Source organism: Balaenoptera physalus, assembly GCF_965194825.1.
Source record: "Balaenoptera physalus genome assembly, chromosome: 17".
NCBI classification, from domain to species: Eukaryota; Metazoa; Chordata; class Mammalia; order Artiodactyla; family Balaenopteridae; genus Balaenoptera; species Balaenoptera physalus.
Window position 1 is genome coordinate 77047478 of NC_138895.1, and position 27680 is coordinate 77075157.

Consider the following 27680-nt stretch of genomic DNA (forward strand, 5'->3'; position numbering starts at 1 on the left):
AGGGTGTCACTGAGGATTTAAACAAAGGATAATGCATGGTAAAAATCCAATTTCTAGCAAGATCCACTGCCTTTGGTATGTTTTGTGAGATAATGGGAGGAGGGAGGTGATAGATAAAGAGGCAATGGACAGATAAATGAACAAATCTTAACCACAGAGCTACCTAAAATGCTTTGCGGAACAAGGCAAGGAAATCATCAATCAATTACAGCTTCATTAATTATGAAACACAACTGCATGAACATAAAATCTGAATTACCTTGCACAGGCAGAAATAATTAAGCATGCAGCAAACAGATTTGCTTGAAAGGAAACCTCTCGTAACAAACTGGTTTCTAATAGGAAAAATAAAAAGAAATGAATTAGAACTCAAAAACATGGTTTTCAAAGGTATGTCAGCTCAAGTAATTTATCATAAGTAATAAGATAAAATTATCAAATGTTGTACAGGGCCATTCATTACAAATTTCCTGAAAATGATCAGTTTTGTCCTATCACTAAAAAAAATCAATAAATGATTACATTACATAAACAGTTTGGGGCTTACCTTTTACTTTAATGCTGGGAAAAGGCTTTTTAGAATGTATGCTAATGTCAGAAATCTAACTGGGATGATATTGATAATAATATTAATGCCTCAAATTTGTGGAGTGACTTATGATTCACAAAGAGCTTTCCTACATCAGTTCATTTCATCAACACGACAAAAGCGTGAGGCGGGAACCATTATCATAGCTCTGCAAATGAGAAGACCAAATTTCAAATGATGAAATTCGTCCAAGGTCACACAGCTATGAGGTGCCAGAGCCAAGACTGAAAAACCACATCTAGCCAGAACACCATGTTTTGCCTAAAATGGGGCAGGGAAAGAGAACGGCAACTTGGCATACTGGGAGTCTCTAAAGGGCAAAAAAAGAGAATAAATATTCTGAACTATCCATCCTTACGAAACTCTTTGCTATTGTAAAATATTTCAGTGCTACTAAGCCACAGTGGAAATGACTGCAAATCCTCCAGAAGTTATAAATGGAAGAGTTAAACAAGTTGTGACCCTGAGTATTATTCTAATCACCTAAAAGAAATCAGAGCTAGTTTAAGGATTGCCACATAAAGATCTAAAGGAAAATAGAACAAACCTCAGCTTAATCTTTGCCAAATGCTTCAAAAGCTCAATTTTTGTTTAAATAGTTGTTTAAAACTTGGAATGACTTTGAGCTATGAACGCGTTTATTTTTGCCATTTGTGCTCTGAATGGAGATCGAGTCAGCTAACAAAAACCTACTTAGTCCATAATGCGGGCAGAACACTGGAGACTGGCAATGCAAAATATAGCAGTTGTGAATGATGTCACTGCACATGTACAGTATTTCATGTATACTGTGATTTAAATAAGTTATTGTGGGTTCAGTTGAACACTCAACCATCATTCTAAAGTGTGTTTCTATTCTTAGCCTCCTCTGATTTCATGTAGAATTTGAAACCCATTTTCTCACAGAAATAAGTCTAGCTTGACTGCGAAGATCACTAGACTTGAATACTGAAGGAAAATTGGGTTTAAATTCAAGTTCTATAAAGATATGCATTGTGTGATTGTGGACAAGGTATTCATTGATTCATTCCATCAGTAGCCGTTCACTTAGCATTGATTTTGGCTTAGTTCAAGTGTAACCTCCTTCAAGAAGCCTTCCTGGATGCCTTCAACTCCCCCTTGGCCCTTGGCTTCTCCCTCTCTATAATCCCATTATACCTCAGGCCTGTCTCCATCAACAACCTTTTCACACTGAATTAAAATTGCTGTTTTCTTTCTCTATAATTCCCCACCAGACTATTGAGAATAGCCGGCACGTATTTGCTGTTCTTTGGTGGCAGTGCCCATATTTTCCTTGGGAAGCCCCCTCTCCCCTTCTCCTAGTACATGGTCCCCATGCACAGACTGATTTCCCTCCCAGTCTTTGATCCACTCCAAGCCATTTGGAGCTTTACATATTTATTGACAAAGGGATTGGTTTTGCCATGTAAATGGGACCCTTCCAGAACCAAGGAAGCCTGCCCTTTTGTCCTAACTTGAGGAGCCAATAATCTCCTTCTGCTGGCCTTGAACATGGGAAGTTGTAGGTACAGAACCAGCAGGAACTACCATGGAGTAGTAAGTAGCATTTTAAAGAGTGAAGCTGACACAGAAGAAAAGAGACTTGTAGAGACTGACAGAAACCTGAAATGTTTGCCTGGAATTTTTAATAATATGAAGCAATACATTCAATGATTGATTAATCCATTTTGAGTTGGATTGCGATCTGCTGGAACTCAAAAAGCCCTGAGTGATAAAGATGATGCCATGTACGCCTATATCCCTAGCATATGAACCACCACCTGAAACAGCCTGCACACTCAAAACCTACATGTGAAGGAGATAAAATAGAATCAAATGGAGACCTTGTCCACTCAGGGCTTCATAACCAGGTGAGGCAAAGGAAGATGGCGTCAACAGAGAGAGAGATACACGGTGCTGGGTGCTATGGCATCTCAGGGAAGCCAAGTGCTACCTCAACCCCCCAGCAGGGGGCAGAGAAGGCCCCACAGAAGCGGTCTCCTCTGAACTGTACCTTGAAGAAAGAGTAGGGGTCTTCCAGGTATAGCCCATGGGAGACATTCTAGATACAACAAAGAACATGTACAGAGGCTTACCTGACCTGTCAGAACTTGAGTATTCTTATCTGTAAAATGGAGATAGCACACTTAACTGGTCCACCACAGTCATGGAGCCCCTGCTCTGTGCCAAGCACTACCTGGGTAAGTTTAAAATCTACAGATGTCTAAGACATGGTGCCCATCCTGAAGGAGCTCACAGCATGATGGGTGAGATACAAAAGTAAACATGCAAGCTCAGTGCAGGAAATGGGCATGGAGGAACACAAAAAGGGGTCACTTAACACCTCTTCCTCAGAAAACAGGGTGGACTCCGTGGAGGAGGTGGCTGTGAAGCCTTAGTAGGTATTGATCACTGGGAAACCGGCTAAAAAATAAACACTGCTTTCTCTGTCATCCCAACACCTTGAAAGGGAACTAAAGAACCCTCAACACTTATCTAATAGCTGCACTGGGAACAAAATAAAGCATAGCATGTTGGTCTTTGGGAGTAGAAGTGGTCAGTGAAATAAATATTCATGATTTGGGGAAGGCAAACAAAGAGAAGATATTATTTTTCCATTTAACCTCAATCTTATGTAATCATAACGTCACATTTTTGGAGTGCTTAGTATACACGATGCTAAGTGCTTGACACAGATTATTTTAGTCATTTACAGGGTAAGCACTATGGTTATCTCCATTTACAGATGACATTTTGGAGGGTTGGATAAACTGCTTCTGAGTTCCAGCCAACAAATGGGCACTGGACTTTGAACCTTGGCAAGCTGAAGATAGAGCCTTGAGGCGACACTGTGTGCAAACATGATTAATCTGATATTAGCAAGCTAGAAATTAAGGGAGATGCTTGCTGAATTTATTTCAGATTTACTACTGACAGGAAATACCAATGCCTTGATATCTTTTGACTTTCCTTGCTGGGGGCATAGCATGAAAGGACGTTCTTTTCTTTCTTCCCTTCATTTTCTTCTTATAGAGTATGTCAAATGCACAGCTAAGTAGAAAGATGATAATAATGTACACCTGTGTACGCACGACTCCGCTTTAGCCAAGCTTAACATTTTGCCAAATGTCTTCAGGGTTTTTAAAAAATAAATAACACTGCAAACCCAGTCCTTCTGGTGCCTCAAAGGTGACACCTCCAAATCAATCACCTTCTCTGCGAATGCATCACATGGGCACAGGCTGATACCAGCACCTAAGGGGACATTAGGCATCTCTGGGCCCTGAAAGGAAGAATTATTTGGGTGTGGCAAAGATTAAAAAAAAAAAACTCACTTGGATGATCCAAAATGTTTTCCTGGAAATGTTCAGAAGCTGTGAACTGGGACTGAGGAGGCAGGTTGTGGAAGTTTTCTCCGGGACTCTGAGAGGTGACATGGCTGGAAAAGGAGGTTTTCACAGACTCTGCATCTAGCTTCTCCGACTCCCAGTTATCCATCAGAGAACAGTCAAAACCACCTCCTGGAAAAGCAGAAGGGATCAGTGCTTGTGTGTGTTTGTGTGTGTGTGTGTGTTTTCGGTGACTAATGATCATAACAATAGTCTCAAGAAGGACAGAGAATTGGAACTGAACAAGCAGAGATATTTTTTTCCTAACCTCTATTTTCATGGCATGTCTGGATCATAAAGTGACTAAGGCAGCCCACAGGTGACAGCCCCAGAGAAGATGCCAAGCCAGAGTTCAGGAAGGAGAGTCAGGGTAGAGGGGAAGGCAAAAGCTTCATGAGCCGCGGGGTGGGCGGATCCGTTGATTCATTCAATGCGGAATTATTGTATAACTGCACACAGGACACAGTTCAAGAGGCTGGGAGTTGGAAGTCAAAGTAGATACTGCTGTGCCCCACTCACAGTTGGAGAGGGACAGGCACACAAGCCCACAGCTAAGAGGCAACGAGGTCATCGCTATGTGGAAGCCTGGCAGAAGGTGTCCAGATGGAGCCCAGGAGGGAGCGTGTGAGTGCTGAAGTGGAAACTTGAAGGATGAGTAGGAGTGCTTCCAGAGAGACAGCAGGAAGAGGGCAGGCCAGGCAGAGAGGAGAAGGAGGGAGAGGGGGAGGAGGAGGGGAAGGGGGGAGGGGGGAGGGGAGAGGGGGAGAAGGCAAGACATCAGCCTGGGAGAGAACGTGGCGGGTTCCCAGAAGAGGGAGGCCTCCTATGTGGTCAGACAGGAAGTCCTGGAAGATGGTTCTGGCTGGACTGCTAAGAGGGGGTCAAATCACGAAGGGCCTCATGGGTCACACTCACTCAGGAGCTAAGATTTATCCTCAGGGCAACTTGGAGCATGAGTGTAACAGGAGGTACCTGGTGTGTTGAAGTGCTCACTCAGCAGTGAGAGATGGGAGAGAGGCCCCTCCCTGTTTTGGAAGCTGGGAATGACTGTGAAACTCCAAGAGACACTTGGGGTCCTCAAATAACAGTGCTTCTTAACCAGAAGTAATTTCTCTCCCCAGGGGACATTTGACAATGTCTGGAGTCATTTTGGGTTGTCACAACTTGAGCAGGGGAGAAGGGATGGGGTGTCACTGGTATCTAAGGAAATAAAACCCAGGGATGTTGTGAAGCATCCTATAATGCACAGGACAGGCCTGGATACTGAGCTAATGAACTGATGCTTCTGGACACGGGAATTCCTGCCAACCCTGCAGGTTCCCTCCCACCCTCCCACCGACAACTTGCTGCCTCTTGACAAAGCAATCTGTAGAAGCATCCCTGCTGGTTGCCATAGAAAAAGGAAACAGTAGAAAGTGAAACATGCAGAGCATCCAGTAATAATCAGGTTGCAGAGGAGGTCCTGGACCTTGTTCGTTGCAGCACTATTCACAACAGCCAAGTTACGGAAACAACCCAAGTATTCACCAATAGGCAAATGAGTAAAGAAAATCCTGCCATTTGTAACATCGTGGATGAACCAGGAGGACATTATGCTAAGAGAAATAAGCCAGTCATAGAGAGACAAATACTGCATGATTCCACTTACACACGTGGTATCTAAAATAGTCAAAATCAGAGAAGCAGAGAATAAAATGGTGGCTGCCAGGAGCTGGAGGAGGGGGCTATGGGGAGTTGTTCAACAGGTATAAGGTTTCAGTGATGCTAGATGAATAAGTTCTAGAGGTCTGCTGAACATAGTGGTTATAGGCGTCAGTGAGGTATTTTATGCACTTCAATATGTGTTGAGAAGGGAGATCTCGCTTTTTGTTCTCAGTACGAAAAACAGACTTCCCCCAAACCCCCCACAGAAACAAAAAACTCCACAAGGAAACTCTGGGAGGTGTTGGATGTCTGTTGCCTTGACTCTGGTGATCGTATCAGGGGGGTTTGCAAATGTCCAAACTCATCAAATTGTACACACTAAATACATACATCTGCATATATCAATTTTACCTCAATAAAGCTGTTTTAAAAAAAGAGAGGAAGCTACATGGTCAAATTAACATGGAAGTGAGAAGGAACTGGTAACTTTCATGGCTGATTATATATTCATGAATGGCACTGAAGTAAGATCTGGGGAGATATGGTTGAGGATGTGACAACAGTAAAAATATTCCTGTGCTGTCATCCAAGGCTGCTCTGTTGAACTTATGCTTTGCCACTGAGAGTGAGATGAAAGAAAAATGTATCTCATGTAGAATACTGGAAATATTACACAGAATTTTCTACAAGAAGAGGTGACATTAAAAAGAGAAACCACAAAAGAATCTTAACAAAAAATGATCAAGGAATTTTCATCTCTGAAAAGACACGGTTTGCCCCCAATTCACGCTTCCCCTCACTGACATTTTTTTCCCTGTAACCTTAATAATAAATGAAGAATCATAATGCAGAAAACATTTCAGTAAATAGTTCCTTGGTATTATAGTTGAAGATATTAATTTCATTCTGTTCCTCCTGATTTAGTTAAAGTCAGGGTAGTCGACTCCTGTTTTAAAAGGATGAACCCGTTTCTCCGGAGTACATTCCTTATCCTTGCAATGTAGAATGGGCATTTGTTTGCTCTAGAGGGAAACACAAAGTGACATACAGATGTTGCCATTAAAGATATTTACGGACGAGGCACTAGATCAAGAGAAAATCGCAGACCTCGGACGAGGGTGCCTTGTCTGAGGTCATCTTGTCTTTCTTTCTTGGGACTGGCAGAAATAGAGCGGGAAGTCCTGATTCGTCCTCCCTGTATGAATCCTAGATCCTCTATCAGTATGACTCACGGGCTCTGGGGATGCATCCCAAATTGCACTATTGGGCCTGGGGAGCCACAGAATGCCATGGCTAAAGAGTGAATTGCAGCTAATGAGGAGAGGTATCTCGACACAGCTGTGGAAGGGGTGAGCTAAGGATAAACTAAATAGGCAACGACAACAAAAAAACATTTTTAGCCTGAAAAATGAAGCAAAAGAAAATCAGAGGAAGTAAGTTTTGATTGCATCCATTGCCCAGAGAGAAAACAGCAAAACAATTTAATTTTGAATTCTTCTCTAGTCTTCTAACTCGGCGACGTTTCCAGAGAAAAATAAATTGCTGATAAAAGTCACGGGGTTTTGGGTAAATCCGGAAAATAAGAAGTCTGGGGAAGATTTGATTACAGTTGACAGCAGAAATGAGAGCTTTCAAAGTCCTGTGTGTGTGCACCCGGGTTGACTAATTACTGATTTGGAGGGGGGTGGTTTGATTTGTTATATTTAGAAGATATTTGGAAACCATGAGAATTTTAACAAGATACCTCATGCACATGTGGTGCTGCTGTGGTCCAATTGCTTTAAGGTCGTTTGGACATATTTTGAAGAGGCAACTATGGGAAAACAAGATGTTAATTTACAAATATGTGAAACTCTGCCTTTAGAACAATGATTCCCAAACTTTAGGCATCCAAGCATCATTTTCCTGATTTTTGCCACATCCCGGAGCCTTCTTAACTCCTAGCCATTTCATAGTTTCTTAAATTGTTTCACTTTAGTCTTTTACTTTAAAGGAAACTGTATATCAATCATTTAAATGCCCTAAAGAAAAAGTAAATATAAAAACAAGTACAGTGAAAATGAGACCTTATTTAATTTGCACTAAATACCTTTGTAGGGGAAAGCTCTGAGCCTGTTCTTTGTTAAAAGAGAGTAGTGAGTGTTCAAGAGTCTTAAAGCAACTGAGGCTCTAATCTGAGCCCTTCTCCTTGGTTTTATCAGAAAGATGGTGAGATCTGGAAGAGGAGTCAGAGCTTCTATCTCACTGAGAGATTCAACATTCACTACTGTTGTGTCCTAGAGGCGTCTGCTGCCTCACCCAAACTTTGGGGAAGTGTTGCTTTAGAACCAAGAAGAGACTTGCCCCATGTGTTCTGGAAAGTCAGCCTAGGACCAAGAGATGGATGTTCCAAGTGCATAAGATAGGTCAGCAGAAGCAAACCACTACTGCAGCAGTGTTACCAATGAGAGGAAGACGCAGCCCACCCTTAAAAGGCAAGGGGGTTTTGATTGTGTTGTATACTAGTATCCAGGAAAGAACAGTGAAATTAAGAGAGTTATGAAGTACTGGATTTGGAAAAACCTGGTTTTTATAAAACAGAATGGAATGAAAGCCTAAGCCCAATATTGCTGACTTTGCCCCCTGAAATAACAGAACTCTATTGAGACAATCCTTTGGCAACACGAAGGTCACGGGAGTAAAAGTAAGCAACTCAGGGTTGAGCTGTGATTCCTTTAGGGCAAAAGAAGGGCAGGCCCCCAACCATTACCAAACACCACTTTTGACAGGACCATCGCAACACGCAGTGTTCTTGCCCCTGCTCTGGCACCTTATCGTTTTGATTAGGACCTTGTTGTCTTTTTACCAACTTAATTACTTGAAATGCTAATATAGCCTGTCTCTTTGCTGTTTCAAGGCTGTGATATATTTTCCTAGTGTTTTTGGTTTTTAAAAATAAATAAGATTTAATTTTTCCTCCAGAAAAAGAAAAAGTCATAGGAGTCCAAAATAGGCAAATCCATACAGACAGGAAGTAGGCTAATGGTCTACTAATGGGTAGGGGGACAGGAAATGGGGCACGACTGATAATGAGTATGGTGTTTCTCTTTGGTGTGATGCAAATGTTCTGGAATTAGAAAGTGGTCATGGTTTCATAAGCTACTTTGTGAATATACTAAAACAATCACTGAATTGTACATGTTAATATGGTAAACTTTATGATATGAATTATATCTCAATTAAAAAGTAAAGAGGGCTCCTTCTCACTGTAGGTATCCGTGCCAATCTGTCAGGGATGGCAAGAGTTGGCAGGATCACCTCTAGTTGCCTGTTTTTTTTTTAAAACATCTTTATTGGAGTATAATTGCTTTACATTGTTGCGTTAGTTTCTGCTATATTCTAGTTGCCTTCTGATTGAAGATGCCGTGCATAACTTTTTTACCAGAGACTTCTTTAAGGCTCCAGGACACTTGACCTCTTTACCAAGCGGCACACCCTTAGTCATTTCTTTATATGCTCTTCTTTCATGGCATCATGCTGTTCTGGTCCTCTGCCTGAGAAACTTTCCCCACAGTGCCTGTCCTGGGTGTAGCACAGTGAGCACATACTCAAGATGCCTCGGTTTGAGGTCAGCCTATGCTACTTACTAGTTGCATGGCCCCATGAAAAGTATCTAATCTGACTTAGATTTTCCCTCGGTAAAATGGGGATAATCATAATACTCTCTCCATGTTGTTGCAAATGGCAGGATTTCCTTCTTTTATAAGGCTGAATAACATTCCACTGTATGTATATGCCACATTTTCTTTGCCCATTTATCTGCTGATGGACGTTTAGATTGTTTCCATATCTTTGCTATTGTGAGTAATGCTGAAATGAATATGGACTGCTGATAAATCTTTGAGATCCTGATTTCAATTCCTTTGAATATATATCCAGAAGTGGGATTGCTGGATCACATGGTAGTCCTATTTTTAATTTTTTTAGGAGACTCCCTACTGTTTTCCATAGCGCCTGTACTAATTTACATTCCCTCCAGCAGTGCACAAGGGTTCCCTTTTTTCCACATCCTCACCAACATGGATGAACCTGAAGCACATTGTGTTACGTGAAATAAGCCACACACAGCAGGAGAAATGCTGCATGATTTCAGTAGTCCAAATTTCAGTTCCACAAGATGAATGTATCCTAGAGGTCTGTACAGCACAGTGGCTATAGGTAACAATTCTGTGTTGTATACTTAGAACTTTGCTAAGAGGGTAAATCTTACATTGTGTTCCTAACACACACACACACACACACACACACACACACAACTAATACTCCCTCATAGACTTTGGAGAGAAGTGATGACATAACATAATGGATTTGTTGCAATGGTGCTGGTCCATAGCACTCATTACTATTAGGGATAATTATTACTGGAGCTTCTGTTTAACCTCCTAAATCCCTTTCTTAACTCTCCTTTCTGCTCATCCACTTGTTTTCCTCCTTTATTCCAAAGACATCTACTACTTCTCATACTGGCTTCCAAATCAATATCCAGATCTTTCCTTACTCCTGACTTCTTTTCTTACACTTCCAAACCCCTACTGGCTATCTGTCCACTTCCCATAAGTACTACAAATTTAACTCATAAGAAACAGAATTCAGGGTCTCTTTTCCTGACCCCAATCTGTTCTTTTTTGCCTTTTTAGAGCTAATTCATATTGAGCAGGACACCAGACCCTGTGCTAATATGTCCTTTCCATGAATTATTGCATCTCATCCTCATAACAATTCCACATGTTACTATTTTTCTTATTTTATATACGTAGAAATAGAAGACTAGAATTTTTAACTAACTTCCCCAAGAACACTCAGGTTGGAGAAGGTGATTCAAGGACTTGAATTTAGGTCCGTTCAGCTCAAAAGCTCATCGTCCTCATCACTCGGCCAGACTGTCTTCCAGGCCTTGGTGACAGGCAGAACTTTTCATGCAGTTCCCCGAATTAAACACATCCGTTTTCTTTCATTCCTCCCACTCTCATCACTACATTCGATCTGTCACCAGCATGTCAATTCTACCTTGAAAAAGATTCCTTCAGTCTCTTCCCTCTATTTCCAGAGCCACTGTGCCTGGTGTGCCAGTTGGTTTTAATTGCCTCTGAGCTCCCACTAGGTACCTCCATCCAATCTTCACTACATGGTGCTGTAAAGGCAATCTTTAAACATCTAAATCTGATTGTGTCATTGCCCTGCTTAAGAGCCTTCTACTAGCAGACGTAAGCTATTAGATATGGAATGAATAAACAACAAGGTCCTACTGTGTAGCACAGAGAACTATATTCAGTATCCTATGATAAACCACAATGGAAAAGAATATCAAAAAGAGTGTATGTGCAAAGCAGAAATAGAGACACAGGTGTAGAGAACAAACTTATGGACATCAAGTGGGGGAGGGGGTGGGATGAACTGGGAGATTGGGATTGACATATATACACTACTATGTATAAAATAGATAACTAAGGAGAACCTACAGTGAACTCTACTCAGTGATCTGTGGTGACCTAAATGGGAAGGAAATCTAAAAAAGAGGGGATATATGTATACGTATAGCTGATTCACTTTGCTGTACAGCAGAAACTAACACTACATTGTAAAGCAACTCTACTTCAATAAAAAATAATAAAATAAAATAGGCTTCTAAAATATCCTTGATCAATTAGATAAAATCCAAAGTCCTCAACATGGCGCAGAAGTTTCTTCAGATATCTTCAGTCTATCATTCCAGGCTCACCCACCACAACCCTGCCTCTTTCCCTTATCTTTGTCCTGTTTATACATCCTTGTTATTATGGGGAACTAGGATACACTCGGTTTAATTACTAGTTTGTTAACATAAGGAATTGTTTCTTCATTTAACAAGCACTCTATTTTTTTAAATGAATCTAGTGTAACACACACACACACACATTCACACACAAAAACTGGTGAAATCTTAATGGTCTGGCATCAATGTCAATTTCCTGGTTTTGATAATGTACTACTGAGTAAGTTTTACCAGCAGGGGAAGTTGGGTGAAGGGTACACAGGTGCTTTCTGTATTATTTATTTTTCAACTTCTTATGAATCTATAATTACTACAAATCAAAGAGCTTTCACAAAAATAATATAGTATTTGAGCTGTGTGCCCAGGAAGCAGGTTGAGAAAAATAGTGGACATGTAAGGACCATATCTTTAAATTATTATATGGTTGCGTTATGCGACTCCTCTTGCTTGCTCTTTGGGCCTGGGCTATGAGGTATATGCTGGAAAGGAGAGGAAAACCCTTACTGGCAATAGAGCAAAGGCTGGGCTTTCAAACTAGACAGACCTAGGTTGAATTCCAACTCTGCTGTTTATAAACTAAATGAACATGGGCAAGTTACTTAACCCTGAACTTCAATTTTATCATAATGATAATAAATATGATAACATGACCTAATTCCTAGGGGACTTTGAGGTGTTTAAACATGATAATGTATGTAAACAAGGTAATATATAGATAATAATATAATACATAAATAACATAAACAAGACAGAACATAAAGTGCTTAGCATATAATAAGCACCCTTGACTGCTCTCTTTCTTTCTCTCAGCCCAGGTCAGCAAATCCTGTTGGCTCTACCATCGAAATGTATCCAGAATCCTTCCCATTCTCACCGCCACCCTGCTAACATCTTACTTCAAGCTGCCATTCTGTCCCACCTGAGTCACTCTGACACCTCTTCACTGGTTTCCTTGCTTCTGCCCTCTATACCTACCTTACATCTAACCTGAACACAGCAGCCAGACCTATGTTGTCAAAATGTAAGCTGAATCACATTACTCTTCTGCTCAAAATCCTCCAGCGGTTTCTCCTCTCACTCGGAGCGGAGAGCAAAGTCTTTGAAATGGTCTCACAGCTCTCACCGTCTTTCCACAGTGGCCGCCACCCACAGACCTCTGAGATCCTGACCTCTCTTCCCTCACTCACTCAGCCCCTCGCAGGCTCCTAGGCCAGAACCTTTGCACTTGCATTTCCTCTGCCTGGATTGTTTCTCCCCAGATGCTTCACTCCCACGTTTAAGTCAGTGCTCAAAAGTCACTTTCAGGAAGGCCATGCCAGTCACCCCACCTAAACTTGAAATGCCCATCACTTCCTCCTTTGCTGCTCCACACTGCTTACCACTTTCCAGCATGCTACGTAATTTACGTCACTGCATTCCTGCCAAAGAATCCAAGTTGCGTGCGAACAAATAGTTTTGTCTGTTTTGTTCACCGATACGTCCCAGTGTGTAGAACGATGCCTGGTAACTAGTTGGCCCTCAATAAAATCTCCCAAGTGAACAAATGAATGAATGAATGAATGAACGAATCCCAGCATATGAGCAACAGGAGTGAAGCGGCAGAACTGAGGAAGAGCGTGGTGTTCAGGAAACAGCGCAGATCAGTGTGATCAGGTCCAATGCGTGTATGTAAGGGACCTGGTCTCCCTCCTTCCCTTCCCGGAAGACATCCTGAAGAGCCCTCAATACCCCAGGCCTCCACTGCGTTGCCCCCATACCCTCCTCACCCTGTTTCTGCTTCTCTTCTGCCTCTTCCAGTCGGCCACCAACAACCTCCAGGTCGATGATAGCAGTCGCATCCTATTTAACTTTGGGGCATGACTTGCCATGGTTGACTACTCCCTCCCTCCCGTATCACTGTTTCCCCTTGCTTTTCATCACACGCCACCCTCCTGGTTTTCTTCTCGCCTCTCTGGGTGCCTCTTCTCTATCTCTTTTGCAGGCTAATCCTGTCCTATTCACCCATTCAACGTTTGGATTTGTAAAATTCCGTTCTAGGCTCTCTGTTAGCCAACTCTACTCTCTCCTGATCTATCTCATCCACTCCACGGCTTCAGTGACCACCTAGACTGAAATGGCTCACAGACATATAGCTCGAACTCAGACCGTCCCTCTGACTCACCCCGGGATGTCCTAAAGGAACTTAAACGGAATATCTTCCTAAACCATGCATGTGGTCTTTCCTCGCCCAGCAAACCTATTCAGTAGACTCCCCAGACCCTAGCCTTTTCTGTCTCTTGAGCCCAGAATGCTCCTATTTTCCCCCTTTGCCCCAAACGCCCCCCTCGTTGTCCAGAACTCAGCTCAAACGCCACTTCCACAGAGATGCCTTCCCTGAGTTTCTGAATGGGTCAAATCCCCCAGGACATCAGATACCTTTTCTTCATAGCACTTGCCATAATTATTATTTTATATTTGTGCAGTTATTTAACAAAGGTCTGGGCCTCACCACACCCCTGCCCCAGTAAACTAGAGACAGGGGTTATATTTGTATTCACCCTTTTATTCTCAGTGTTAGCACAGTGTCTAGCAGATGGTAGGTTCCCCCAAAATACCCTTGGTTTCCATTCTAGTGATAAAAATAATTATAACTGCAAATTATTGAGTACCAGGCATTGAACTATGCCTGACATTCATTGTTCCACATAATCTTCAAGATAGGCTTTGAATTCCCATCACTGTTTACATACATATGTGTATATATGTATCTATACATACATATTTAGATATATTAATATTACATAATGTGTATTACATAATATGTATAATGATATATCTAATTATACATATAACATATATTTCAACAGGAAGATATTATATATATGTATTACATTATTATAACTATGTATACATATCTTGTCTTAAAAATGAGGAAATTGAGACTTAGCAAAGTTAAGTAACTATCACAATGTACCCAAACTAGGACATGAACCTTGATTCCAGTATTCTTTCTCCACCCAAATCCTGTACGGAAAAGATCCATTGGAGATGTGCAAATATGTTCCAGGTATTATCAACTTAATAAGTCCATTGAAATTAGGCTATTTTGCATGACATGGAGATAAATGCATTTGGATTATATAAGTAGTATGGAGAGGACTTTAGGTGAATATTTAAAACGTGGTTCATCCTCTACATCAAAATGACTGTTGTCTCTGGATTTTACATTGGTCCAGGACCACATGATTGCTACTGCCCATTTGGAAATTTCACCATGGAAAAAGAGGTTCAAACTCACCATTTTCATGGCAGTGGTTTGTTTCCAGCCTCCTGACCCCCTCCAACCAGACGTCCTCACTGGGGGAAGAGTCAGCATTACTAAAGATGTTTCCATGCAGCCAAGATTCAGAGGCACTGAGGTTGAAGAGAGAAGAAAAAGAACGGCGGATTCTCTTTTTCTTTCTAAATATTCTGGAGAGAAATGAAAGTAGCAAGTGAATAATGAGTAGGAGTCAACTCAGGGTCAACGCGGAGAATTTAGTGAAAATGGATGCACAGGGCACATCTCTACCACGCAGGTCCGTGAAGCTCATTTCATTTGTTTCCTCCGTTAATTCCAGAGAAGTTTCTTAAATTTCTGTGTGTGCCAGGTGCTTGGATCAATGTCAAGTATATTGAGATAAAAGACAAAACCTTGGGTCAAAAAGGTTCATAATCTAGTATGGGAGAAAGGCAAAAATAATGCAGATACGGCTAATGCTTTCACTGACCTCATCATGTGCCTGGTGTCTTTCTTAGTGATTTACATATAGTAACTCACATTATCCTCAGAACAGCCCTGTGAGGTAGGTACTACTGTCACCTCATTTCTCAGATCAGGAAACTGAGGCACAAAGAGTTAAAGAACTTGTCTGAGGTCATACAGCTAGTAAGTGACATAACAGGGGTGCAAACCCAGGCAGTCTGGCTCCATCCTCTCTGCCCTTGATTACTGTGCTCTGTGGATGTGTGTTCTGACCGCATTAACCGAGGCTGCTTTGAGAGCACCAGGAGGGGTATTGCTAATCTGGAGTCAAGGGAGCCTTTCTGGGATATATGAACAAGAAGTCTCATATTGAGTCATGCTAGGAAATGAGTCAGGAAAGGTAAAAAGAAGGCGGATAATGAATAACCTTGACTGTTATGTGAAGGAGTTGGAATTTAACATAAGAGCACAGGGAGATCACTGAAGTATGTCAAGGGGAAGGGGGTGGTGGTGACGTGATTTGGTAATTGCATTTCCAAAAGATTTTGATTCCCCACACATCCACACTCCCAACAATCCATCTTCCACCTTGTAATCAGTGTTATCTTGCTAAGGATGAATCTGATAATTTGTCAATAGCTCCTCTTTTATCTACAGAATAAAGCCCAACCTTCTTAGGCTGGAATGTAACCTCCTCAATCCAGCCCTGCTTCTGGGCTTAGTCTCCTCTCTTGGGAGAGCAGCCCTTTCCACCCTAAGTGGTAGCCATCCCAAACTATGTGCCATTCCTCTCACTTTGTATCAGGGTATCTTAGAACTCCATGCCTGTTCCCTCTTTCTGGAAGTCCTCTTTCCTACATCTATCTTAACTAACAGCCTGCACCTCTCAAGACTCAAATCAATCATCCTCATCTCTAGGAAGCTTGTATTAACCTGTCGCTCCAAATAAAATGGGCCTCCTTTCCTTCTCCCCTCTGCTACCCTCTATCCAGGCTTCTCTCCCGGCACCTGTATCGCTTCATTACTTTCTTTTGTTTTCATGTCGGCCACGCCTGCCCCTTAGGAGCCTGTGTGTTTCCACTATCTGGAGCAGTAATGGGCTCCTTATAAACGATGTTGAATGAACAGATGAATGAATGAATAATTAACGTTTGGGTTGGACTTCAGATCCTTTTACCTAACCTCCTCTACTTACTTGACTAAGTTCTCCTTGTACAGGACACTGGTCTGGGAGGGGCTCAGAGTTATGTTGCCATCTTTGTCGCAGAGAAAACTGTCTTCGGTCCAGATGTAGTAGCCATTGGTGAGGAGTCTGGGACTTCGGCGACAGGCAAAGTGGGAGCCTGTCAGGGGATCTATGGTGCAGCACTCAAAGGAACTGTCACCATCCAGGAAATCACAGGCAAAACTGAAGAGGGAATGAGAGAAGACCTTTCAATCTCCATCCGGTTCAGCCAGTCGCACAAAAACCACATTTCCAGTCACTGTGAAGGAAAACCACCTCTTTGCATTCCTGGCTACCAATTACTTCTGCACCCCTGAGACTGTCTCTCTTAAACTTCTGACTTACATCTCTTTACCTGCGAGACAATTGAGCTACAGCACATTTAGTGTTTCTTTCTGTTTTAAACACTTTGATGAAAACTTGGGGCTAATCAGTTTCTTCACCATATGATACCCCTCATCCTTGGATGGAAAAAATTGCAAAGCAGCCTACCTGGGATGTTGGAAGCTCAGAGCCTCCTCCACCCGACCCTTACTTCAAATAACCCTCTGAATGCTATATCCTTACTCTTGTCACTCTAATAGATAAATCATAACTACACAACCACCAGACATATATGAATTATAGGAGAACATGCAGTCAGAGAGATCTTTTTGGCTTTTGCCAATTTCCCTCAGGTCAACCACACAAATGATTGCATAGCTACCGTCCCTGATTTGCTATCCAGGGAAGTCTTCTACTTAGTTGGGTGAATCTGTATATGTCTTAGGTTTGAAAAACAATCACATGTCTATATGGTTGAAAGGCAACCTCATGCCTCATGCTTTACTGAAATTCTGAAAAATTTTTTAAGTTTAAAGCTTATTCATACTGTATGTAAAATAGATAACCAACAAGGACCTACTGTATAACACAGGGAGCAATATCAATATTTTGTGATAACCTATAAGGGAAAAGAATCTGCAAAAGAATATATATATATATTCTGAATATATATAACTGAATAACTTTGCTGTACACCTGAAACTAACACAACATTGTAAATCAACTATACTTCAATAAAAAATTTAAAAAATTAAAAAAATAAACTGGTGCCATCAAAGAAAAAAACCTATTCACAATTATTACATGCACTAAAGTTAGCAAAATACTATTTTAAATGGATAATATTTATGGAAAACTTACTATGAGCCTGGCCCATACTTCATACTTAATCTGCTTTTCACAAACCTCCCTAAAAGCATTATTATAAGATAAGTATTATTATCTTTATAGTACAGCAGGAAGAAAAAAAATGAGATGCAGAAGGGCAAATAAATAGGGTATTTTATACAGCTAGTAAGTGGCAGAGTTAAGATTTGAACCCTGGTCTTTCTGACTCTAAAGCATGTGCTCTTTCCACGTGACCTGCTTGTTCATCTTTGGCTGATGCATTTGATAGTAGTAGGAGGCCTAGAATTTACAAAAAGGGACAGGTTCTAATATCAAAGCATGATCCCTTTATACCACTGGCACGTTTCACAAAATGCTAGAGGAAACATTGGCTGATGCCTGTGTGATGAATAAAAGACAGACAGAGAAGCAGAAAAAAAGAAAAGAAAAAAAAAAGTAAGGAATGAAAAGAAAAGAGACTTCACTGCAGAACTTGAACAAAATGGTAGATTCTACAAGTTTTAGTGGAGCGTGACATTTGGCTGGCTTGTGCACTGGTCTAGACTCTTGTGGCCCTTGTAAAGTGAGACAGTAAAAGCATATTTAAGAGAACATCAATTTGAGAAAAAGTAACCATGCATCGGTATTTGGTAGTTTCTCCACTCACCAAACAAACAAACCATTCACGTTTGCCCACACACTCACCTCCCTCCCTCCCAAACTCCATTATTAGGTTAGGCAAGTTTGCAATTTGTATGTGCATGGGACTGGAAATATATCTCCATACCGAAACTGGATGAAACCTACAACTAATATATATATCCCGCACTACGTGGCTTGCGGGATCTTAGTGCCCTGACCAGGGATTGAATCCCAGGCCACAGCAGTGAAAGAGCCGATTACTAACCACTGGACTGCCAGGGATTTTCCAATATTTTTAAGCCAAGAATACAACAAAATAATGCATACAGAAAGAATATGATTGATTTTTCTTGCAAAAAGCCCCATGGAATACCTTGGGAAAATGCATGGGGGAGACAGCTCTGCAGTGTATTCTTTCTCAGACCGGGAAGAATCTGCATAAGTAAATGAGAGAGAAGTACAAATTTATCACACTGCATCAACATGCATGATTGCAAACAGCGGAGGGTGTGAATAGCTGACGTTCCAGCCTTAGCTGAGATTCCAACTGGTGCAGCCATCCAATGAATCAGGACGAGCACAACTTGTCACCAGGCCTCTACGGGCAGCAAGACATAATCTAGGGGCTTCTATCTTCTGTCTCTTCTCTCACTCAACACTCCTTGAGAGGTTCCTTAGTTCGGATGAGGCAATAATATGCCATTAGCATCAAACTGACTCATGAAAAGGAGGAAGAAAACATCTTACGTGAAGCTGTCCTAAACCCGAATCAATTACCCAATGTTCTGGTTATTTTAGCTTACTCAGTCATTTGAGGAATTCAATCATCTGCCTAGATTCTCTCTCATTAGTGCATTTGAAGGCACTTCTATTACAAAATAATGAGCAGAAGACGAGTGGTGGAAAAAAATAAAGTTTTGTTTTATATAAATGATTTTCCAATGTATGACGCCTGTGAGTATTCTTAATTAAAAAATAGATCATGCATTCATTCATGTTCCAGTTTAACCAAAGGCATGGCAACAGATTTCAACTGGGGAGAGTTGTAGTTGATTAACATTCTAAACTCTAAAGCAGCATTTTATATTACATAGTAATGGTGTGAATACTTCTAATAGACAGGTTCAGTGAAACTTGGTTCCATTACTGTCAATAAATATCTAAGACAAAGAAAGGAGTTTAGACTTTCAGATTGGGTTGGTGGATTTGAAGGAGAAAATTGTAGGAGTGTGAGGGAGGGCAGAAGCAGGGTTTGGGGAGAAAATAACAAGAGGAAGGAAGAAATTTGAAACCACTACCATTTGAACAACGCCCACATTTTCTGCAAGTAGCTATCAAAATCATTCGGTATTTTTTTACAGACCAACCGTTTTGCATCTTAATAGTAACTGATAAACAATCCCCTTTCACATTTATGCACAGGCATCAAAAAATGGTGATTTTTTTTTCCTACTAAAAGGAAAAATACCACATTTCTCTCAAGGAAAGAAATGAAGTCAAAATCATTGCCAAAGTGAACACTGGCATTTAAGAAGCACAAGCTACTGACAGATGGTTAATGGTATGAGTATCAGCAAAATCAAAGCAAGGAAATTGCTAAAAGAAGTCTAATCGTTCAAAAGATAATTGCACAGAGCAGTTCTCCTACATTTACTTGCTACTGGTGTTGACATCAGTTGAGATATTCGGTTCATCTTGGGAAGGCTGCTTGTTCAAACTTCACAGATTTTCTGCAGAAGACATTAAAAAAAGGTGGATTACGTATTAAAAATAGAAAGATGATGCCAAAACAGATGGCATCTACTAATTGCACTAGTCAGATTTGTTTACTGAAAGAGTACAGAGATAAATGGGATTGAAGGCAGGGTTGAAGGACCACTGAGGTTGTGTCTGCCTCTACGATTTTAGATTACATTTTCCATTGTCTTGCTCAGTGCATCTAAATAATCTTTTTCTCTAAGTAAGCACAACATTTTATTCAGGAAAACTAGACTTACAAAGGTTGACTTGTAATCAAAATAAAATAATAAAAATTAATTATTTGATTAAGAAATCAGAAAAAAAAGATTGGTTCTAGAACCCTCTAAATAGATGTATTTGTATTTTCATCATCCAACACACATCAACTTCATTATCAAGTTCAAACAATGCTAGGGAATTGGTGTCCAACACCCAACACTTCAAACCATTGACAGGTAGCTACAGAGAGGGCTGGTGGTCTTTTCCAGTTGCTACCACCCTGGACATTTCTAAGTAGCATAAGTAGCATTGCACTAAAAATAGTATGTCACTGGGCAGATTTCAAAACTCAGTGCTCCTGAACATATAATTTACTTTCTCAATTACAAATTAAACAAACACATATCCAAGTGTGTAGATTAGGTAAACTTTGATCACTTACCATTCATGACATAGATCTACTTTCCAATGACTATTAAACTTTGTGTATATCACTATCCTAGTAGCATAGTAAGGTAAGACTAAATTCTTTTCTGATTCATCACCTCTATCCACGTTTTTCAAATGTGATAACTAGTAATGGATTGTTTTCGTAGCTGTCACACATTAAAACAAACCCAAATAATTCTATAGCTTCAAATTGATTCTTTCAATAAACTATACACAAAACCTGTTAGACAATATAGATCCTACCTTACAGAGACCTTAAGAGAAATCGGGAGAACTTTCTGGCATTCCTTGGAAGATCTCTAAGTCAAAGCAGACATTCATAGATTTTAATGGTTTGGAATATAAAATAATATTGTTTGCTCTATAACATACTAGTAGGTCACTTGTCCTTTCACTTTTTGTCCAGCCCAAATTACCCTATGTTAGTTACTCCCAATCATCAAGTTTACTTTTAAGCCAACAAGTTGCATAGCAGAAAGCAAGGTCTTACTGCTACATCTTACAAATAGTTATAACAGGCTACAGTTAACTCATAGTTAAACAAGTATTAGTAACACTGAAAGAGACTTCAGTTGCAGCTCTAAGACTTTTCAAGAAACAGATCGCATCTACCAGTTCCATCAAAGCAACTCATCTGTCCTGAAAAATAATCTGCCCATACATATTCCTTCCAAAGAAAGTTCCCAGTCCCTTCTTCCAATGGATAAATAACCAAAAAAAATTACTGAAATATTAAGTTTCCTGTGGTTGAGAGTGGAGAAATCCAGGACTTAGCAGTTTTTCAGCTGAAAACAGCGTCAGCATATCAACAGGTGCAGAAGTCTGTTAAGAAAGGAAAATCCCACCTTGTCCTCTTCCTAAAAGATGGCTGCACACATTGCCCTGTGCAGGCCGTTGCAGAGAAATTTTGTCTTCAGCAGCCTCTTGTTCTTTTGGCTGTTTCCTAGAATAGAAGAGCTTGTAGTTCTTGGGAAAGGCAGCCTACAACTGCTCTTGTTTTCTTTTAAAAACAGCCTGCGTAACCATTCTGCTGAGAGGCAGAATGAGGTCACACTTCCTGTGGGGCTCATGTCAGCAGCATTCACGCTGAGGAACATGGTGAAGATGAAAGCTGTCTCCTGGACCAGCAGTGGGGGGTGAATCAGACCAGCTGGATACATCACAGTCACTGGAGGGTTGCTCTTCTGAGCTAACTCGTCACCCCAGCTGTGAGAACACAAGGAAAACTTTCAGAGAAGCAACACCTCTTGCTTATCATCTTCTGGCTATTTTCAGTATGAGTGTAGTACATAGTAGTGCTTTGTCCAAATCATTACTGGTGATCATGCACTGATGCTATTAAATTGAGAATACTATCAAATACCAGAGCTTGATCTTCTGAAGGTGTCTGTAGCGCCAGTAGGTTGACCCACCAAAGGTTGGACTTTCCAAGAAACTCTGTGAGTGGCATTCAAAATTTTATGTTTATATGTTTGTAGAGCTAAAGAGCTGGATGCTATTGTTGGGTCCCTACAAATCTCTGCTATTGTCAGTGATAAAAGAAATAGATATTCCAGCAACACCGAGATGCATTGGGTAATGGAGAGTCACACAGACTGAGATTCAAACCCTGTCTGCCATACTAGCTGTGACCTCAGATTTATGACTTAACCTCTTTGAGTTGTAACTTTCTCAGTTATAAATTTAATGGCTTGGCGCATTAAATGAGACAAAAATAATGAGAATTGAGTCCTTAGCTCAGATGTGCAAGATGGATTCCTTATTTGTTTTCTGTAAATCAACTTCCCTTCTGAGGCACCAGTGGTCAGGCTGGCAGAAAAGTTAATCTCATTCTTTCTTGGGGTTTCCTTTCCCCCTGAGGTTATGGGCAAAGGCAGGGAGGGTCCTCTGTAGAACACCCCCAGGCAAGGGAAGCTGTTAGGAGGCGAATCCATCTAGTCTGTGGTAGGCAGTTTTTAAAGATGGCCCTCAAGGATCCTTACGGAACTCCCTCCCCTTGAGTGTGAGCTGAAGCTAATAATTTGCTTCTCCTAAATAGAATAAGACAACAGGTGATGGGTTGCCACCACTATGATTAGGTCACAAAAGATGGCGGCATCTGTCTTGCTGGGCTCTCTGTAACCTTCTGGGCTTACACACTTGGATGGAGCAAGCTGTCACGTTGGAGAAGCACATGCGGCAAGGATCTGAAAGTTGTCTCAAAAGCCAGTGAGGAACTGTGGTCCTGAGTCTATAAGCCAAGAAGGCAGCCAACAACCACTGTGAGCTTGAAAGTAGGATGGTGGTTGCCAGGGGCTGGGAGGAGGGGGAAACAGGGGAGTGTTGGTCAAAGGATACAAAGTTTCAGTTATGAAAGATGAATAAGTCCTAGAGATCTACTGAACAGCATAATACCTGAGGTAACAATAGAGACTCTGCATTTTTAACCAGCTCCAGGTGAAAACGCTGCTGGTCCAGGGATTGTTTTTTGATGGGCAGGATGCTAGTGAATGCATTTTGGGCAATGCTAATATAACTTGGTGCGTGTGATGAATTAATTTAAAAATACTATAAACAATAAATAAACACACCTGCATCCTTACTTAAATCCTTCAAGTACTCTTGATCTCCCTTCCTACCTAAGCCTCACCCACCTCGGGTATTCTGTGTTCCATCAACTGGCATCGACTTCCATTCTACTGCTCGGGTCAGGAAACTAGGAGGAATCAACACTATCCCCTCTGTAGCCCTTGAATGAGACACACTCTCCATCTCCACTGTCAGCTCTGGAGCTCCAGAGGCCACCTTCTCTTGTCTGGACTTCGGTACCAACTTTCTGTCACCGGCCTCTCTCCAATATATTCTCCAAGCCACAGCCAGAATGATCTCTGCTGTGTAAATATCTGATTATGTTGCTTCTCTGATTAAATCCTTCAGTGGCTTGCCTTTGCTCCTCTCTCAGATCAAAATCTCTTGTAATACCTACAAGGTCCTGTGGGGTCCAGTCCTACCTATTTTCCAGCCTTTTCCCTTTCCTCACCACACCCCATCTCTGTAGAATTCAACCACTGTGGCTATTTTTTCAGGTTCTCCAGCTTGGTCCTACCTCAAGCTTTTTGAACACGCTATTTCCATTGCCCCTGGCCATCTCCTTCCCCAGCCTCTGTCTCTCCTGTTCATCTTTTAGGTGCAAATAGTTCTTTCCCTGAGCAGCCTCTCTGACCTCCCAGATCAGGTTCCAGGTCTCACAGATGACTGTACTTTTCCTTTGGAACATGTATCACAATTGCGGTAAATGGACCAGGTTTTTATTGATATTTATCTCTCATGCTATACTGTGAGCTTTGGGAGAATAGGAACCATGATTTTCTAGTTTGGTATTGTGGTTTCTATGTTTGGCATCGTGTCTGGTGCACAGTAGGCACTTAATAATGAATGAGTAGGATTTGACACCTTCTAAGTCTGGCTGGGCTCTTTGCCACATAGCACAGAACTTTATGGGGACCAGAAGGAGATATATGGGCCAATGCCTGGAAAGACTAATGATCTTAGTCTTAGAAGGAGATGGAGGCCAGCCATTGTATCACAATTATGCTATAGTAAAAGTCAAAGCCCAAATCTTAGTGGCTTGTAGCAATAATCAGGTACTGTCCCACGTGGTGGCTTTATGTGTCAATGTGGGTAAGCCGACCATATGTCCCAGAATTCCTTTCTTTGTATGTCCCTGGTTAGGATGGGCCACAAGTGCAGTTAGTGCAAGAGTTGGAAGGTGAGAATGCATCAGGAGCCATGGTGGTCCTTGGAAGGTCCATGTGGCTCAGGCTTCATTGCCACTCCTACAAATGTTCACAGATCTGCTGGCTCACTGCATGGAGTGGGCCCAAAGCTCCAGTCCCTGGGGGATTGCTTCGTTCAGCTTCCCAAATCCTGGTCCAGAAGTGAGTGTGTCTCCACAGCAGGGCATCCGCAGCCATGAAGTTGGAGGTTTAGAGATGGGAAGAGGCCAACGTGGGTTTCAGTGATAGACAGAGTCATGTTTCAGCTGGTTCTTCAGGGATTCCAGTGGTCCCCACTCACCCCACTTCCTTTGATCCTGAGCAACTGTCCTACAATGTCAGGTTCAGCACCCCTGGAACAGCCAAATAGACTGAAACTCTCTCGCCAGTGTCTAAAATTGTCTAAGATTCTCCTCTCCCTCAAAAACCTAACACGGAGAAACTATAAAAATAGAATATGTATATCTAACATAATTTCAGAGGGTCTGGAACACTCTTGGTTCACAACCTGGTCCCCATACACAGAGGGCAAGGAGACACCAAAGAAAGAGGCAGAGAACTCCAGGTTGGGATGTGGTAGGTTGAATAAACAAGGGAACTTACCTGAGAGGCTTGTCTTGGGCGCTGCAAGACGAGTAGATCTCTGCACGCACCTGCCTAAATCTCCAAAGTTTATATAGAGGTTTTAACGGGGTTCAGTCACGTATTCAGTCCAGATGGTCCCAACAACATCTTACTCTCTCAGGGCTGCATCCTTGAAAATGGCTCCCACTGCTGGAACAGCAGGCAGAACAAACATTCCCAAGACAGGGGAGAGGATGAGGAGCCTCCCATTAGCGAGGTCCAGCCCACGGGTCACCCTTTGGTCACGTCCTCTCCATGACCTCCTCCAGCAACCAGCATTCCCTGTAGCAACTTTATAAGCAAACAGTAAGTAGCATGATTTTTCTTCCTATTGTGAGGATGATCAGTTGCCTATGTTTACACTGTTCATTTCGGTAACTCACATCATTCTGCTAGCCAACTGCCTGATCAGTGGTAAACAAGGGCAATAGGGTTTTTTTTTTTCAACATATATTTAATCACACTGCATTTTCACAGACTTTGTACTGTCACCAAAAGAAGATTCTTTCCCTTCTAAAAGCAGTTCTCTTAAATAGCAATAATAGTTATATCTGCAAAAGTAAAATAAAGTCATCTAAGATTCAATGCTTACTTTAAAAAATTACATATTCTACATCATTCCTGGTGGTTCTGCTTCTTTGCTTGAATCTGACCAACACATCTTGCCCTATGTTGGCTGCAAGTTGGCTATAGCTCTGTCCCTCATGCCTTTATTCCAGAAGCCAGGCTGGAGGATCAGCCCCTATGAGGGACATGTCTTTCTCAACGCAGAGAGAGAACAAAAGAGCTGGCAGAAGTACGTAAAGCCTCTCAAAACTTCTTTTCAGGGCTGGCATCTGAAATTTCCACTCATACTTTATTGGTCAAAGAGGATCGTGTGGCCAAGCTCAAAGTCAGTAGGGTAAGGACACATCTCCATGGGGAGGCACTGCAAGTCACAGGGCCATGAGTGGAGACGGGAGCAGACGTATGCAGAGAGGCAAGGGAATAACTTGAAATAATTATGTAATTTGCAGTCCTCCATCTCCGTCATAAATATGTACCTCCCTCTCTCACTTTCAAAAATGCTGAGAGGATGTATTTCCACAGAGGATACCCCCCAGTGCCATTCAATCATGGCAACAGATTTCAAATCTAGAGTCTTCTAATATTTCTATATTGATTCCTTTTGACATGGAGACTTTTGAACCACCTTGCTCCCTACACCCAACATTCGATACTGGAAGAGGGACAGAATAATTTCCACCCAAACTTTCCTGTTTAGAAAGGGGCATAATGGCAGACACACAGCAGTGGCTGTTCCATGGAAATTCTGTAACTGAATGGTCAGACATTGCAAGAGTCCTACACCCTGTGGATGGAAAATGCTCCTGATAAGGCCCTGATTCTGCTCCCCGGGTGGGGCAACCCAGGCAATTGTTTTGTGGCTCCTGCTTCACCCTCTGGAAAGTAAAATTCACTCCTTTTCCTTACTCTCCTTGGCTACCTCTGGAGATAAGAGAATATGCTTTCCTTGGCAGCCGAGCAACTTTCTCAGCCTACTTTCGTTCCTGGAAGTTGGAAAGTGGAAGAGGTCCTTTGAAGCTTTAAATTGTCATCATCTCTTTGATACCAAGCTAGTACCTCTTTGGCTGGACAGTCTATCAAAAACGTAGTCAACTGTTTTTTATTTATTTGATTCCTGTCAACTCCCTGTGCCAATATCCTTACCTATAATTCTTTTTTTTTTTTTTAAATCTATTTATTTATTTATTTATTTATGGCTGTGTTGGGTCTTCGTTTCTGTGCGAGGGCTTTCTCTAGTTGTGGCAAGCAGGGGCCACTCTTCATCACGGTGCGCGGGCCTCTCACTATCGCGGCCTCTCTTGTTGCGGAGCACGGGCTCCAGACGCGCAGGCTCAGCAATTGTGGCTCACGGGCCCAGTTGCTCTGCGGCATGTGGGATCTTCCCAGACCAGGGCTCGAACCCGTGTGCCCTGCATTGGCAGGCAGATTCTCAACCACTGCGCCACCAGGGAAGCCCTATAATTCTTTTGAGACATATGCATCTCTCTTTTTAATTGCTGGCACCTTGAATTGTCAGACTACCCGTTTCTTGGGTATTTGTCATGTGTCATATGCATAATTTATGGACACTGTCTTGGAAGATCTTTCAAATTGTTTGGTTTTGTGAGTAATAGATGCTGTCCCCAATATGAATTGTGATCAGAGTGTAAGACCAGAATGCCAATAGGGGGTTATTTTGCCTGTAGGTACTATGGGGGTAGGGATGGGGATTTACATATAAATATTTGGAGAGCATGATAATTCAGTTGTGAGTGATACACTAAGAAAAGACAAAGAAATCAGAAAAATGGCCAGCCAGGATAGATCTGGATTTAATTAAACTGGTTCACTTTAATTCCCTTGTAATAATACTAGAGTATCACATGTTCAGATGGTGATAGAAGAATGAAATCTCTAACGATTTCTTCTGATTTTCAGAGCTTACAGTTCAACACAGATTCATCACAATACTTTTATTATTTGCCTTTACATTCATTCATTTTTTAAGAAGTTTTCATTGAAGTATAGTTGGTTTACGATATTGTGTTAGTTTCAGCTATACAGCAAAGTGAATCAGTTATACATATACATATATCAACTCTTTTTTTAGATTCATTCTCCATACAGGTCATTAAAGAGTATTGAGTAGGGTTCCCTGTGCTATACAGTAGGTCCTTATTAGTTATTTAT

General features: G+C 41.5%; 1 protein-coding gene across 8 annotated transcripts in view; it reads right to left on the reverse strand.

Moving 5' to 3' along the window:
* TMEM71 (transmembrane protein 71) overlaps positions 1–26661 on the reverse strand; it is a 46777-nt gene extending 20116 nt beyond the window's left edge. For 2 of the 8 annotated variants that reach the window (XM_082433861.1, XM_082433865.1), the window contains exons 1-6: positions 19805–26661; positions 18530–18590; positions 16333–16545; positions 14691–14863; positions 3925–4110; positions 260–335 (exon numbers count right to left, since the gene is read on the reverse strand). In XM_082433861.1, the coding sequence (XP_082289987.1) occupies positions 260–335; positions 3925–4110; positions 14691–14863; positions 16333–16545; positions 18530–18590; positions 19805–19850 (755 nt within the window). In that variant the 5' untranslated portion in view covers positions 19851–26661. The remainder of the gene's footprint in view (positions 1–259; positions 336–3924; positions 4111–14690; positions 14864–16332; positions 16546–18529; positions 18591–19804) is intronic. The other 6 variants (XM_082433859.1, XM_082433860.1, XM_082433858.1 and 3 more) reach the window with 6 other exon arrangements.
* Positions 26662–27680: the final 1019 nt, after the last annotated feature.